Consider the following 14,491-nt stretch of genomic DNA (forward strand, 5'->3'; position numbering starts at 1 on the left):
CAATTTGCTTAGATCACGTACCCATCTTGGTATATATACTGTGTGAGATGTTGGCATGTTCTCAGCCTCTGCTCTACCATTTTTCAATTTTCCCGACCATTTTTGTCCAATATTGTCCCAAAAGTTTGGGTATTTTGATTTATCAAACACTAAATTACTGTGGCCAGTTATCACTGTGTTTAAGTAACTAATCTATTTCCACTGATCCACTGCTATTTCTTAGTCAGCACCAGATTATTTTGATGATTATTGCTTTGAAATACATTTTGAGATCTGGTACTACTTTCCTTCACACGGTTTTCATTGATTCTCTTGGTATTCTTGACCTTTTGTTCTCCCAGGTAAATTTGATTATTATTTTATTCTATCTCTAAAAATATTTTTGGGCAGAGTTTGATTGGTATGACACTGAATAAGTAGGTTAGATAATATTGTCATTTTTACCATATTTGCTCAGTTACCCATGAACAGTTCATATTTTTCCAGTTGTTTAGATGTGACTTTAACATATGAAAAGTATTTTGTAATGAAGTTCAGACAATTCTTGGGTTTGTCAGCAGGTAGATTTCCAAGTATTTTTTAATGGCCTATCATTAATTTAAATGTGATAGAGATAAGAAGAGAGAAGTTTTTGCAGGATTTTATTGGTGATATAGAGAACGCTGAATGAGTTGTAAGTTTTTTTCTTCTCTTTAGGTTGGTGCATCTGCATTTTTTCTTTTCTTTTTGGTAGTTGCATGGCTTTCTTGTGTGATCCTTTGACATTAGGACTTTTTCTTCTCTCTTGGCCCTGGAAGCCATGGATCTTGGCTAGTATTTCTGCATATTTTCAGTTTGGAGTTTCTTAATGGAAATGATTTGCGAATTCTTTCTCTTTTCACTTTGCTCTTTTATGGTGCTAATAGTTTTGGACAGTTTTCTTTTGCGGTTTCTTGAAAGCCAGTATCCTGGTTTTTGGTTTGCTCGTATTTTTCTTAGAGTAGAGTAATTCTTTAATTATTTCCCCAAACTTATTTTTAGATCACTTATTTGTCATAGTGAACACCTCATTTGCACTTCTAATTTTTCAGACTTTTGACTTTTTGTTTTGAGTTGTCTCAGTGAGTCATTGAGTTCCTTTGTTTTGTTGTTTTCAAGATGTTCACTACTTGGACAAGGTTTCCCACCTTCTGTTCTAATACTTTTTTTTTTCTAGTTCCAATTAGTTTTCTTCTATTTACTCATGTCTCCAGCCTCAATTTCTGACTTTGGATTTTGCCAGGCCCATTCTCTGTGCCCTCTGAATTTTTGAATGAAGAAGTGACTTAGCCTTGGTTCTATTCCCACTGGCATCTGGGTACTATTGCCACAGCCTTTTTATATAGTTCTGGATGAGGTGGCTGGGTTAGGGTCAGGGTCTTGCTCTCTGCCGCCTATTAGATGGATGCTAGGCCATTAGACCATTAGCTTGGAGTTGACTTTGTCCCCTCCTAGAACTTGAGAACATTGTAGTTACAGAGACTTCAGGTCCTGAACTAGATGGAAGAGGTTGCAGATGAAATTTCTCCTTGATTTTATGGAATCTTTGTTTCATCTGGCGTTCTTTCATCTTTGGGATGTTTTCTGAGAGTTAGGTTTGACTCAAATCTTCCTTGTTGCCATCTTTCCATTACCAGTGTTTCATAGTTTGATTCAACTGTAGTATCCTCCCAAAAATTCCTAGAGGGGTATAAACTTCATTAATTGTAGAAGTCAGATGTATATGGCCTGTTCTTGGAACCTGAGTTTGTTTGAACTATTTTTGTGTATTTTTAGCTTGTTCTTTAATTAGAGCCATACTTCAGCCCGTTGTTTGTACACAAGCGTTTGACAGTTTGAAAGAGCAAATATTCCACCACCAGCAGGAGCCAGGCAGACAGGCAGGCCTGCCTTCTGAGCAAGCTAATCCAGTGGCCGAGAGCCCCCAACAGGGACATCTGCAATGTGGCATTTTAGAGCTAGAGTGGACCTTGGACCTCCTCAGGTTCTTCATTTTACAGATGACGAAACTCAATATTCAGAATAAGTGCCCCTTCATCCAGAGGCTTGTGGATGTGGACCAGGCCCAAGGCTTTCGGGACACCCTGTGCTCTGTTTTTTCCATTTCAGATGAAACCTATATGAAGAGGCTTCTTTATTGTCTGGAAAGTGCTGTCTTACATGAGCTATTCTTTATCTCATCAGTGGTCTTATGAAACTCACTGAGAAGGATAAGCCCTCTATTTCTCTGGCTAGATTGAAAAGAATCTCAGAATTCTATTATTGTCCAAAATACCTCTTTTAAATAGTGGCTCATTAATTTGTTTAATCAGAAAATCAGTAGACCTAAGAGAAGATCTCTGGTCTTAAGTAGATGGCAGCATGTAAAACAGAAGGAGACCTTAAAGAAAGTTCGGGGTCAGGACTTCTTAGTTTTAGGTCTGTGACTAGGAAGGAAGCATTTATTCATTCATTCATTCTTTTATTTGTTATTTTATTTTATTTTATTTTTTAAAAACCCTTACCTTCCATCTTGGAATCAATCCTGTATATTGGTTCCAAGGCAGAAGAATGGTAAGGGCTAGGCAATGGGGGTCAAGTGACTTGCCCAGGGTCACACAGCTGGAAAGTGTCTGAGGCTGGATTTGAACCTAGGACCTCCCATCTCTAGGCCTGGCTCTCAGCCACCGACCTACCCAGCTGCCCCCCATTTATTAAGTGACTTCAAGTATAAGTATGAGCAAAATGAAAAAGAATCCTTATTCTCAAGAAGTTCCAGTTTCATGGGGGAACATTACACTCCAAAAGGAGCTGAGTATGATGACAAAGATAGGGGGCAAGGTGTTGAGAGACCACTGAGGCAGGAATAGAGCCAGAAGAGCAGTGAAGGCTGGTTGTTTGGCCTTGGCCACCCCCTAAAATGGAAGATCCAGGAGCGGTTCATCCAGTGGAAAAATGGGGTTGGCCCAAGTTGAGGGGTGTTTCAGGGGAGGAGACCAGAGGAAAGTTCTAGAATGAGATAGGGGGGTGGAGTCAAGATGGTGGCTTAGAGACAGCAACAGTGTAGACCTCTGCAAATCCTTCCTCACTGATCAAAAACACAATGTTTTGAGGGGACTGAAAACCAAATCTAACAACAGGACAGAACTAGGGAACCCTCCTCCTGAACCCAACTTAAAAGATATGCCCCCCCAAAAGCCTGAATTCAAGAATACATGGGCTTAAGGGGAAGGAAGAAGGAAGGTTCCAAGACCCCTCCCCTGCCTGCAGTGCTGAGCCTCCAGTGGTGGCTGGAACCTCTGGGCAGGCAAGGGCGCTAGTCAGGAGGGAGTACCTTGTGGGCAAAGCTGTGCCAGGCTCAGGGCGTAGAACACAGGCCACATAGAGGCAGCAGGAGAAGCCAAAATGCTGGATCTCTTCCCCCACCCTTTTCTGGAGGTTTTGGCCTCAGGGCACATCCAGTTTTGCAGATCAGCTCCTCTGTGCTGGTTTAGTCTCATCAATAGGGCAGATAAGAAGCCTTCTGAGGGCTGGGAGGCTCAAGCTCCAACACCCCCCCCCCCCCCCCCCATCTGAGAGCCTTGCTGACTAAGCTCCAGAATGAGATAGCAGCTGAAGCATAGTTGAGAAGTCTAGAGCTAGAGAAATTCCATCTTAATTATTTAAGTTTAATTGAAATTTAGCATTCTTTTCATTTGCAAACCTTATTCTGAGAATAATGAGGTTTCACCAGACTGACAAAGGGCATGAGCACACATGGCTCCCTCTCCCCCTTTCCCTCCTAGATCAACTATTTATTTTACAGGTAAGGAAACTGAGGCCCAGAGAAACTAGGGATACACTAGGGACTATGCTAATGTCATCTAGGTAGAAAAGAGTGTGTTTGAAGAGCCTGGAATCTTCTTGGCTCTCCATTAGCTCCCCAGCCACTGCTCAGGGAGTTCTCAGCCTTTTTTTGTGTTGTGTCTATGAAGCTATGGCTACAACCTCCTCCGAATGTCTTTAAACATATGAAGTATGTAGAGGATCACGGAGGGAACCAGTTATGTGAAATACAGTTTTCAAAAACAACTTTGACAGTCCCAAGTTAAGAGCCTCAGGTTGCCTCACATCACGATGTCTTTTGAAGAAGACTTCAGAATAGGGCATTGCAGGCTTGGCTTAGTGTCTCATATTTGGAGTGGGTAGTGAGCTCCTGTCCCGTGGAGTCTTCAAGGGGAAGTTGCAGAAGGACTCTACGACAAGCTGGACAAAGTGACTGCAGAGATCCCTTCCAGCTCTGACATTCTGGAATCCTTGAAGAACGAATGGTCTTTACGGGGGGTCTTCGCGCCTGGGCCCTTGCTGGGCCAGGACTCCATTTCGTATGCCAAGGTACCAAGGAATACTGGAACCCTGGACTAGTTTTCAGACTTTGTTATTTTACTATGTTCCATTCACACCACCCACAAAGATGATTCCTGATTGTACAGGATTCAATGTTAGTGTGACTTGAATCGGTTCTGATCACATGCATGGTGGAATTTGTGTTTGATCTAAATAATAGTCCAGACTTAGCAAGCTCAGGCAAGTGAGAGGGAAGATGAGAACTCGGGCTCTTGAACTGAAACTCCAAGTGCTTGGGCTGAAGCATGCTTGCTCTCCCCTCACCTTGTATACAATCCCTTGTGTTTCCTCTATGCCAGGAGAGGATAGACTTTCAGACTTTTCTTTTTCTCTGTGGTATTTGCCAGCGTGATGCCCTGCTGCACATAATATGAGTGAATGAATAAAAAATATTTACTAAAGGGAGTGGCTGAGTAGCTCAGTTGATAGAGAGCCAGGCCTAGAGATGGGAGGTCCTGGGTTCAAATGTGACCTCAGACACTTTGTGACGCTGGGAAAGTCACTTAACCCCCATTGTAGCCCTTACTTGGAACCAATACACAATAATGATTCTAAGACATAAGGTAAGGGTTTAAAAAACTAAACAAAACATTTAATGAAAGCCTTCTGTGTGCCAGAAAATGCTAAGGAAGCCCCAGGGAGCTATGGATGAAAGTTCTACCTCCCTACTGGCCCTCTAGGAGCTTAAGGAATCACCATAGCATTATAGGGTTAGTACTAGAAAAGCCTGGGAGGTCAACTACTCCATTCCCTCTTTTTCTAGATGCAGAAACTGAGGCAGAGAGATCAGAATTCTCCCTAGCTCAAAAGTGCCCAAGATGGAATTTGAGCCCCAGATGTCCTGGTTTCCGGTCTTGAATTGGCCACCATGTTGTGCTACATTTTTACATTCTGATAGGAGGGCTGGTGGCAGGGAACTCAGTGCTGGTCTGAGCTCCGAACTCTAGGAAGGAACAGGGATTGTCCTACCCTTTCCAGTAGGCCTAGCAGTATAAAGTGGAAAGCCTATGGAACCTGGAGAGACAGTATAGACAGTATGAGCCCTGTACTGCTCAAGGCGGCAATTCCTGATGACTAGCCGGTATACAGCGTGATCTGGGGCTCAAGAGAGCTCAGCCCTAGGCTACTGTTTGAAAGATTAGTGGATTCAGCTACTTCCTTTTTTTCCCTTCCTCTCCAGGGAAGGAGAGGGAAATAAATAAGTGCTTAACAAATGCTTAATAGATTTAGATACTTACAACTTCTGTATGCTTGGGCCAAAATTTTAATTTTAATTAAATTTCATTTAATCTGGGTTTTTTCAAGCACCACTCAATAATTTCACCTTTCCATTTTTCCCATCTAGAGAGATTTGGCAAATAATCCAGAAGCTCCTCAAATGTGTGCCTACAAGCTGGTAACCATCAAATTCAAGTGGTGGGGTCTGCAGAACAAAGTAGAAAACTTTATTCAAAAAGTAAGTCTGCCCATGAACAGGAGTGTGACCTTGACTGCCCAACAGTTTGAGTTGGGCTCCAAACCTGTCCTCCAAGGGAGTCCTGTCCTCCTCACTTGGGCGTCAGGCCCTTCTGTGAAGGACTCCCATATTCCAGACACTTCTCTTGAGTACTGAGCTTTGCTTTTATTAATTAGCACGATGGCCATTGCAAAGGGGTTTGAGGTCTTGGGGGTGGAAATGTCTGAGCTTTTTTTAAGTTCATGTAATTAAATGGGCACTTCTGCTCCTAGCTGCCACAATGGTAATTCTCTGTCGCCTCTTTTCTTTTCAAAGCAAGAAAAAAGAATATTTACCAACTTTCACCGTCAGCTTTTTTGTTGGATTGACAAGTGGTTTGACCTGACCATGGAAGACATTCGAAAAATGGAAGATGAGACACAGAAAGAGCTGGAAGCTGTAAGAGTGCCTTCTCTCTTGAACTCTTTCCATTGTCTTTGCTCATGTGTGTTGCTGGTGTGCTGTAGAAGGGAAGGGATCGCTGGCCTTCAGAGTACTCACAACAGATTGAAGTTCCTTCGCTTGGGCTGAGTTCTTACTGCTATCTTTGGAAGAGCTTCCCCTTTTTTAAAATCCCTTACATTTCATCTTGGAAACAGTACTGTTATAGTATCTTTCTGCTCTCAAGGACTTCCTGCTCCTGCCTTGTAGGACTTCCTCCCGCTTTGCAGCAAAGAGCTAAATCCTATATTCTTGCAATAGTTCCAAGGCAGAAAAACTAAGGATTAGGCAATGGGGTTAAGTGATTTGTCCAGGGTCATATCATTAGGAAGTGTCTGAGGCCACATTTGAATCTAGGACTTCCTGCCTCTCAATCTGCTGAGCCACCTAGCATTTGGAAGTCTGTATAAGGTCCTTCCCAAATCCAGACTTCGGAAATGTAGAATTTCAGTGGATTTCCATACCCTTTAGGGCCTTCCTGAATCTCGGTATATTTATGCTTCCCTCTCCTCTTTATCTTTCAGACCATTGAATCCAAATTCTCCCCATATTTCAAGAAAACCCAATCTTTTCTTTTCAAATTCAGATTTTTTTTTTTAGTTTTGCTAGTAGTAGGTGCTAATAATAAGCTTTAAGAAGAAACCAAGTTTTCTTTTTGGTAGGATAATAGTACATCCTACATTTTGAAATTATTCAGACTCTTTAATGTTATCTTGGGAATGCATGCATTCACACCTACAGGGAGGATCATCTCTCTGGATATATCTCTGGACTTCCACAGTGGCCTTTCATCCAATATGACAGTCCCTACTAGAGATTTGCAGGAAGTCAGGATTGCTTGGGTTGCTGAGGCCCTGATGTAATAGTAGTGAGTGTCAGGAGATTTCCATATAGTCATCCCAGAGATATGCCAACTAATAGAACTGTTTAGAAATACCATCTCATCATAGGACAACGGAAGTGATTTCTATTTCTCTTGCACAATAGAAAAGGAAGCTAAAGATGCTGTTTTAAATTGCCAGGATTTTTGTAATTAAGGAAAATCTGCTTCTAATTAGTTTTACACGGACCTTATAGAGGCCTTGGAAATGTTTCCTTTATAAGGCAATAAAATGTCTTAACCTTACCCTTCACATAAAGTAAACTACAAGCAATCCCTAGATTACAAATGGGTTGTGTTCCAAGTGCTTTTTTGGAACTCAAGAGTCTTTTCTTCTAGAAACTGTGCTATATAGGGTGATTACATCCTTGGCCCAACCCACAAATGCCTGCTTAACACATAATTCAATTTGATAGTCATTTATGAAACACCTACTGTATGCAGGGCCCTGTATTAGACACTGAGGATGCATGAATAGATGAAGGATTCATGATGTTGTCTGCATTGGGAGCTCCCTTTACCCCATCACAAATACCAGCCTCTCCGATTTATTTAGGAGCTAACTTACCTTCTAAGAAGATCTCTTGAGGCATAAAGAGGCCGAGATACATTCCCCAAATCACTGAGAATTGTTGAATTGGAAGGGCATCTCAGTGGCCATCCAGTCTGGTCCATATCTCGAAGACTAATTCCCTCTATTCAACCCCATCTTGAACACCTGCAATGAGGGGGAAAACTACTGTCTTATCAGAGCAGTGCATTCCATTTTGGCTTGTCTTGAAATGTTGGGAATTTTTTCTTAAGCCAATCCTAAATTCTAAATTGTCTTTTTGCAGTTTTCATTGATTATTCCTGATTCTTCCCTATGAAACCAAACAGAAGTTTGGTTCTTTTTTTCATGACTGAAAAACAGATAATCTTTTTCCTTCTAAATCTTTTCACCTCCAATTCCTTCATCTGGTCTTCATCTGTTTGTCAATGGTCTTCCCAAACCAAATCAAAATACTCCTGCTTCTTGTTAGGTTTTCCTCAGCTTCCTCATTTGTAGTATAAAGAGATAATCTCTGATGTCCCTTCTATAATCTTAAAGAATTCAAAAGGAGCAGCTGGGTGATTCGATGGATAGAGTACCAGGCCTGGAGTCAGGAAGACCTGGGTTCAAATTTAACCTCAGACACTTCTTAACTATTTGACCCTTGGCAAGTCACTTAACCTCCATTGCCTAGCCCTTACTGTATTTCTGCCTTGGAACTGATGTTTAGTGTGGATTCTAAGACAGAAAGTAAGGGTTTTTGAAAAAAGGGAATCTAATGTGGATGTAATCTGATCTTTGGCGTATACCCAGCATGACCAACATCTTTCTAGTTTTGGATGTTATGCCTCAAAATGCAATCTAAGGTTGCATTAATTTTCTTACCTACCATGCCATACTGTTGGTTCATATTGGGGCTTGTGGTCCCCTTAGATCCCTACATCTTTTTTCAGACAAACTGCCATCTAATTGAATCTCCTCTATCTTTTGCACATGGAATTGATTGTTTAAAACCCAAGTATCCCTTTTTAATGTCACACTTAATTTGGCCCAGTGTTTTAGCCTGTTCAGAACATATCCATTTCTGTTCTACAGAGTGCTAGTTACCCCCTGCCTACTGCCCCCAGCTAGTCACCTCATTTCTGCCATAAATGGTTCCCAATTCATGTATATGTAAAGAACTGCAAGAGGTTTGAAAATTAATGTGATTGAACCAACTCAGTATAAGGTAAGGATAACAACTCAAAGCATAGAAGCCTCCTTTCCATGGCAACTTGAGGCATTTGTAAGCAGGTAAGGCAAGAAACCTTCAAGAAGAGGCAGTAGGGGATGGATAAGTAGGGGCAAGAAGGCCCTGTGGACCAGGGATTGATCCTCAAGCAGATCCTCTTCCTTTAAGGTCAGTGCCAGGGTATTCCAGCTTTCCCTTTTCCACTTCTCATCCCACAAATGCCTTAAAACCTTCAAGATAGCTTTGTGGCTTGTTGTTTAACACCTTGGCCCTCCTGATAGTGGCAGCAGCTGCTGACCATTGGGCCGGATTGCTTATTATTGGGGACTGCCTATTTATTAACAACTCCTCTAACTAGTAAAAGGAATGTTGTGAGACAGACAAGTAGTTGTCCAGAAGCTCCGTGTATTGGAAGTTCTTGTAGCTCTTAGATCTATTTAAGCTGAAATCTTCGTGTTTACATTTCATTCTGTAAAATAGAAGAAGTTCTATGTGGATATGGGCGGATGCTGGGGAGTGGGGTGGTAGAGATTTTGTTGCTAAATGTCTCAAAAATTCTATTGAAGGGGGCAGCTGGGTAGCTCAGTTGGATTGAGAGCTAGGCCTAGAGACGGGAGGTCCTAGGTTCAAATCTAGCCTCAGACACTTCCCAGTTGTGTGACCCTGGGCAAGTCACTTGACCCCCATTGCCTAGCCCTTGCCACTCTTCTGCCTTGGAGCCAATACACAGTATTGACTCTAAGACAGAAGGTAAGGGTTTAAAAAAAAAATTCTATTGAACAACTTCTATGCCTTCAGTGCTGATCACCTTAATGTGAAATCTTGTTTACTGTACTGCTCAAAGAAATGCCAAGAGTGCTTTACTCTAGATTTTCTCACTCTTAGTTTGTGTACTAACATAATGTGTCTTCAAGCATCCACAGATGAAGCATGGGGCACCTGAGGGCATTTCTTTCAGGATGGGCTTTGGCCCCAGAGAAAGGGTCCAGGGAGGAGGAGGAGGAGATGGCCAAGCTCAGAAAGCCTGTGAGCTTCTGGCTTTAGGCTTAGCAGCAGCTCACTATTTTAGATGAGCATGGCACCTTGTCTTCTATCTTTTGCCCTAATTAGTGTTGCCTTTATTAAGAAAAGGAAAAAAAGATAGTATTATCTTTGCTCCATTTCCTATCTGTCCTCTTCCTTCATTGGCTGGGATTAAGTATCCTTGACACGTTACTACTATTCCCAGTACATCTTGGTCCACTTGAATGTTTCTCTTCTTCAGCCTCCTCTTATTTACTGCTGAATGACTTGTTTGCTGGCCCTATCATCTGTTTCTCTAGTTCTTCCTTGTTTTCTTAGTTTTCTTCCTGATCTCTTTTGCCCCTTCTGCTTCTTTCCTAAGAGCACCAAGTGCTGTAAAGCCCATTTCTTCCTCTATAGCTTCAGCAGCTGTGCAGAGGTTTAGTCCTACCTTTTAAGGATATTCAAGTAACCTTGGTGGACATTTTCTTGAGTCTGGGGCTATTTGTAAAATAATTTCACACCATCAGCTTGTGAGCCTTTCTCTTCAGTACTCAAAGACAGCTAATTATTTGTCATGCTGTTTGAGCACATAGTCCTATCTTGGGGAGCCCTAGGTGGATGTGACTGTGCTGCAATCATCTTTGCCTTCTCACTTACTAACCTCAATTGCAGAATCTGTGATTCAGTAGCTCACGGTTTTATTTTACGTTTAGATGCGTAAGAAGGGTTCCGTCCGAGGCACAACGGCTGCTGATGTCTAGATGAATCTTCTGTAGGGTCAGAGGCCGTATCAAGCTGTGTAAGTGAAGGGCTGGGTGAACAGGACACCATCCCCACCCCTTGATCCATCTTCCCCAAATCCCCACATTTCTGGTGATGGAGAGTTTTTGGTGAGCAGAGATTCTCTTTATAGTGAATATTCTTATGGTTTCATTTCTAAAAGTGAAAAAAAAATCAACATTAGAACTCTGAGAACTTCAGTTCTTGTCATATAAAGACCTTTCTGTGGCCCAAGTTGAGACAGATAATTGAGTAATGAGTAATCAACTCATTCTCATATTTAGAAGATGGCCAATTGTGTTTGAATTCCACGAGGCCTTGACTTGGGAGCCAACATTTTTCGAAGCAGTAATGAGGAGCCGCTGGTTCAGGGAAGGAGGGGAAGTGACCTGCTAAACGTCATAGCAGTAATGGGTTGGCGGACCTGGTATTCAAACCTAGGTCCCGTGTTTCTGAAGCCACCCAACTTTGCCCGACATCCTGGTGCCTTTGAGTGCTTTCTAAGCTGATACAGTTACCTGCCACGTCCCCCATGAGTTCTTTCTACCGTGCTCCTGCATAATTAGCACTTCGATGTGACAAAGCAGCCCCCTCTACCTTCCATTGTGGACCATCTCAGCTGTTTCCCTCGTAAATTCTCTGTTGTCCCAAATCCTAACTTCTTAAATCCCTCAGCTTCTCAGTTAGCTTCCAATATTTGTAATTACACTGTAAGTTGAATTTGTCATTTGCGGTGTAAATCATTTTGTAGTCTTAGGAGTGGTGGTTCATTGAAAGCCAAAGCATATTTCTTTACTAAGGGATGCATGACTTCTGAGAAAATGGAGCAGCCATCAACTCGAAGCACTAAGATGGAATAGGACAACACAAAAGGGGCTCGTTTGTGGCATTGCTCTAAAGGAGATGTTTACTGTGGGGAGAGAGAGCAAGCGAGAGGGCCATTTCTCCCTTGATCTGTGGCCTGCACTCCCTGGACCTTCTGTCCAAGCCACCTGCTCTCTTGCTGTGGAATCTGCCCTCACCACGCGTTGGCTTTGCCCACGGTTTGTTTGTACAGCTTTCTGTCTGCCACTTTGTCACTCAGGTGAAATTTTTGCAAAGATCAGTGACCTTTTCAGTGATGAATTCACTTAATTCCTCCCACCAATGGGACAAGGTTATGCCATTAATAAGACAAATCTTAAATTGGGTTTCTAAAGTGCAGCAGTCTGTTCAGTTCAGATTGACATTCTGATAAAGATTTTGCCACGTTAAGCATTTTTTCTGGAAAATTGATGTGAAGTCTTACAGTGCTTAAAACTGAATTTCGCCTCCCTTCTGCAACCCTTCTCTTTCCATTTTCCTACAGTTACGTAATCAAGGTCAAGTGAGGGGAACCAGTGCTGCCCAGGAAGAATGAGGAGGGATCTGACCAGTGATTTGCAGTGTTGACGTTTCACAGACGTGTGCGTGTGACGATCTGTACACATGTCCCGCTATCCAAACACGTGTGTATATATGTATATGTGTGTGTAAATCTGTAGCTGTATGTAAAACACGTGTAGAGCTATAGATACTGATGCACACACTTGTGTATATATGTACATACATACATACATCTACTTAGGGGATTCGTACAATTTCTCCAGAGTACTGTACCTACAGCAAAAATGCAAAGGAAAATATTTTCATTATATATACCTGAAGCAGATTTTAATAATTATCAGAGTAATGCCATTAATGGATGAATTGACTACAATGTAATGCTAGCTGGTATGTTTCATGGATGTCAAGTTGTGGACCAATATATACTTTTTTGTTGTTCTCTTAAATGTCTGTTAAAAACTTTCTATTTTAGACTCATAAGTAAACAGACTCCCAAAGCAAAAGTTTATTCTGAATTTTTTGTTTTCCCTCTGATTCTGGAATGTAAACTATGAATGTATTTATAGCTATTTATTTCTGGATGGTCACGATCTTACAGCCAACTTTGAGGATTTCTGTGAGTAAGGAATCAGGCTATAATTTAATTTGTACTTGCCCTTGAAGAAAAAAAAATCCTTAAAAAATGTACCTGTTTTTATTGGATTTTTGTACATTTAAATTTCAAGTATTTTTCTACATCAGAAACTGGCAAAAAAAGGGGGGGGGTGTAACGCTGGCTTGTGATTTATAATAAACACTATAAACATTTCAGAGCCTGTTAGGCACAAAAGAAATGGGTGATAATAGTATTTAGTCTCAATAAAAATTACTGTAGGCTCAGTAGAGAAGTTGGAAGTCTAGCACTTCCCTTGAGTCAAATTTCTTGTGTCTGAAATGACTATTTTCTGAAATTGCATTTTGGAAACTATGCAAACGGCCTCGATTTCTCACAACTTACACAATGGAATATAATGATGACTTTTAGCTCTTTTCATGTTGAAAATACATTTTAGAAAGAAAGATGTTCACTTTCCAATAAGATGAAAGTGTAGCGCGTGGCCAGTCACGGGTCTCTGTGGTCTGTCCGAAGACATGCTATGAAGATGATGGTTTAATTCCAACCCTTTTGTAGACTGTCCTCAAATCTTCAGGATTTTTAAAGACAATAACTCACCCAGGGCCTCTCCTAGACACCTATTAAAATGCTTGTTAGATAGAAACAAAGAAGTTATTTTAGGAACAATACATAAGTAAGATTTTTTTTTAATCAGGTTTCTTTGTCAGATTCCAACTTTTTTCTCTTCTTAGTCCTAGAAGCTTGTGTAGGACAAGGTGTAAGCCTTGATGTTGAAAATCATGCTCTTTCCCACTTAAAACGTGCCCCCATTGCAGTAGAAGAATGACACCGGTCATTTAATGTGCTGAAGGCTCAGCTAGCTCCCTTGCATCTGCCCACAGTGATTTTTGTCCCCCGTTGAAGCGATCGCCATGCTCTGGCCAGGGGACGATTTGCATCATGTTGTCCTGTCAGCCTCAGCTCCACCTACACACATCTTGTGTGTACTCAGGATGAAAACCAATGTTTGCTCTCCGTGCTTCTTGGGAACGGGCTTGGTCACAGCAAGATGGTTTGGGATGAGGGTTGCTGCTAACTTGGTGGGATAAAGGTCTGGCTCTTTCCATTTCATGGACTCAATCCTCCTTGGCATCGGCAGCATCGTGGGGAGCGTGCACTCGCATGGACAGGAGCGCCTGACGCATGGATTTTAATGTTTTCTTGATTCGCTGTGGAAATTGGAGGGATCGTATAGTGACTGTAAAATAACTCGTTTACTCTACAGTTTCTTGTGTAAATTACAGTAAGGCAAAGTAATTGAAATTGGAACCGAAAATAAATTTGATCACAAACTGCCACTGCCGTCTCCACTTGGGTTGTTGTTTTCACTTTGTGGTGTTGGGTTGGGGGTGCTGTCCAGTGCTCCCCTTGACTGTTGGCTCAGGAGCACTGTGTGTGCTTCAAAAGAGCTCTGCTTTCCTCTCTATTCTTCAACATAGAGTTGTCACACCTGGCCCCCAAGTGCCAGTTACTCATGTCTGCAAAGCATAAATAGTCATTCTTAAACTGCTTTTTCCCTTCACTTTTTATCACCTTGTTATGATGGGGATAAATCCTGAGTACCCCACACGGCTTTTCTTTTCCTGGTAGTTATTAGCAGACAACGTGGTATTCCGGGGAAATGTAGTCCTTGTGCCGTTTGGGCCCCACACCTTGAAATGTCAGTTAGGTGGATCTTGGGAGAGATCTCATGGAATCTCACACTCATGCCCCAAACCAAGGAA

At 41.8% G+C, this 14,491-nt stretch overlaps 1 protein-coding gene across 1 annotated transcript in view; it reads left to right on the forward strand.

Moving 5' to 3' along the window:
• PITPNB (phosphatidylinositol transfer protein beta) overlaps positions 1 to 14,065 on the forward strand; it is an 82,521-nt gene extending 68,456 nt beyond the window's left edge. Inside the window, exons 9-12 of the mRNA XM_001379939.5 lie at positions 5,729 to 5,839; positions 6,155 to 6,277; positions 10,681 to 10,766; positions 12,096 to 14,065. Coding sequence (XP_001379976.1) covers positions 5,729 to 5,839; positions 6,155 to 6,277; positions 10,681 to 10,728 — 282 coding nt within the window. The 3' untranslated portion in view covers positions 10,729 to 10,766; positions 12,096 to 14,065. The remainder of the gene's footprint in view (positions 1 to 5,728; positions 5,840 to 6,154; positions 6,278 to 10,680; positions 10,767 to 12,095) is intronic.
• The last annotated feature ends 426 nt before the right edge of the window (positions 14,066 to 14,491 follow it).

Source organism: Monodelphis domestica, chromosome 3 (genome assembly GCF_027887165.1).
Source record: "Monodelphis domestica isolate mMonDom1 chromosome 3, mMonDom1.pri, whole genome shotgun sequence".
NCBI lineage: Eukaryota > Metazoa > Chordata > Mammalia > Didelphimorphia > Didelphidae > Monodelphis > Monodelphis domestica.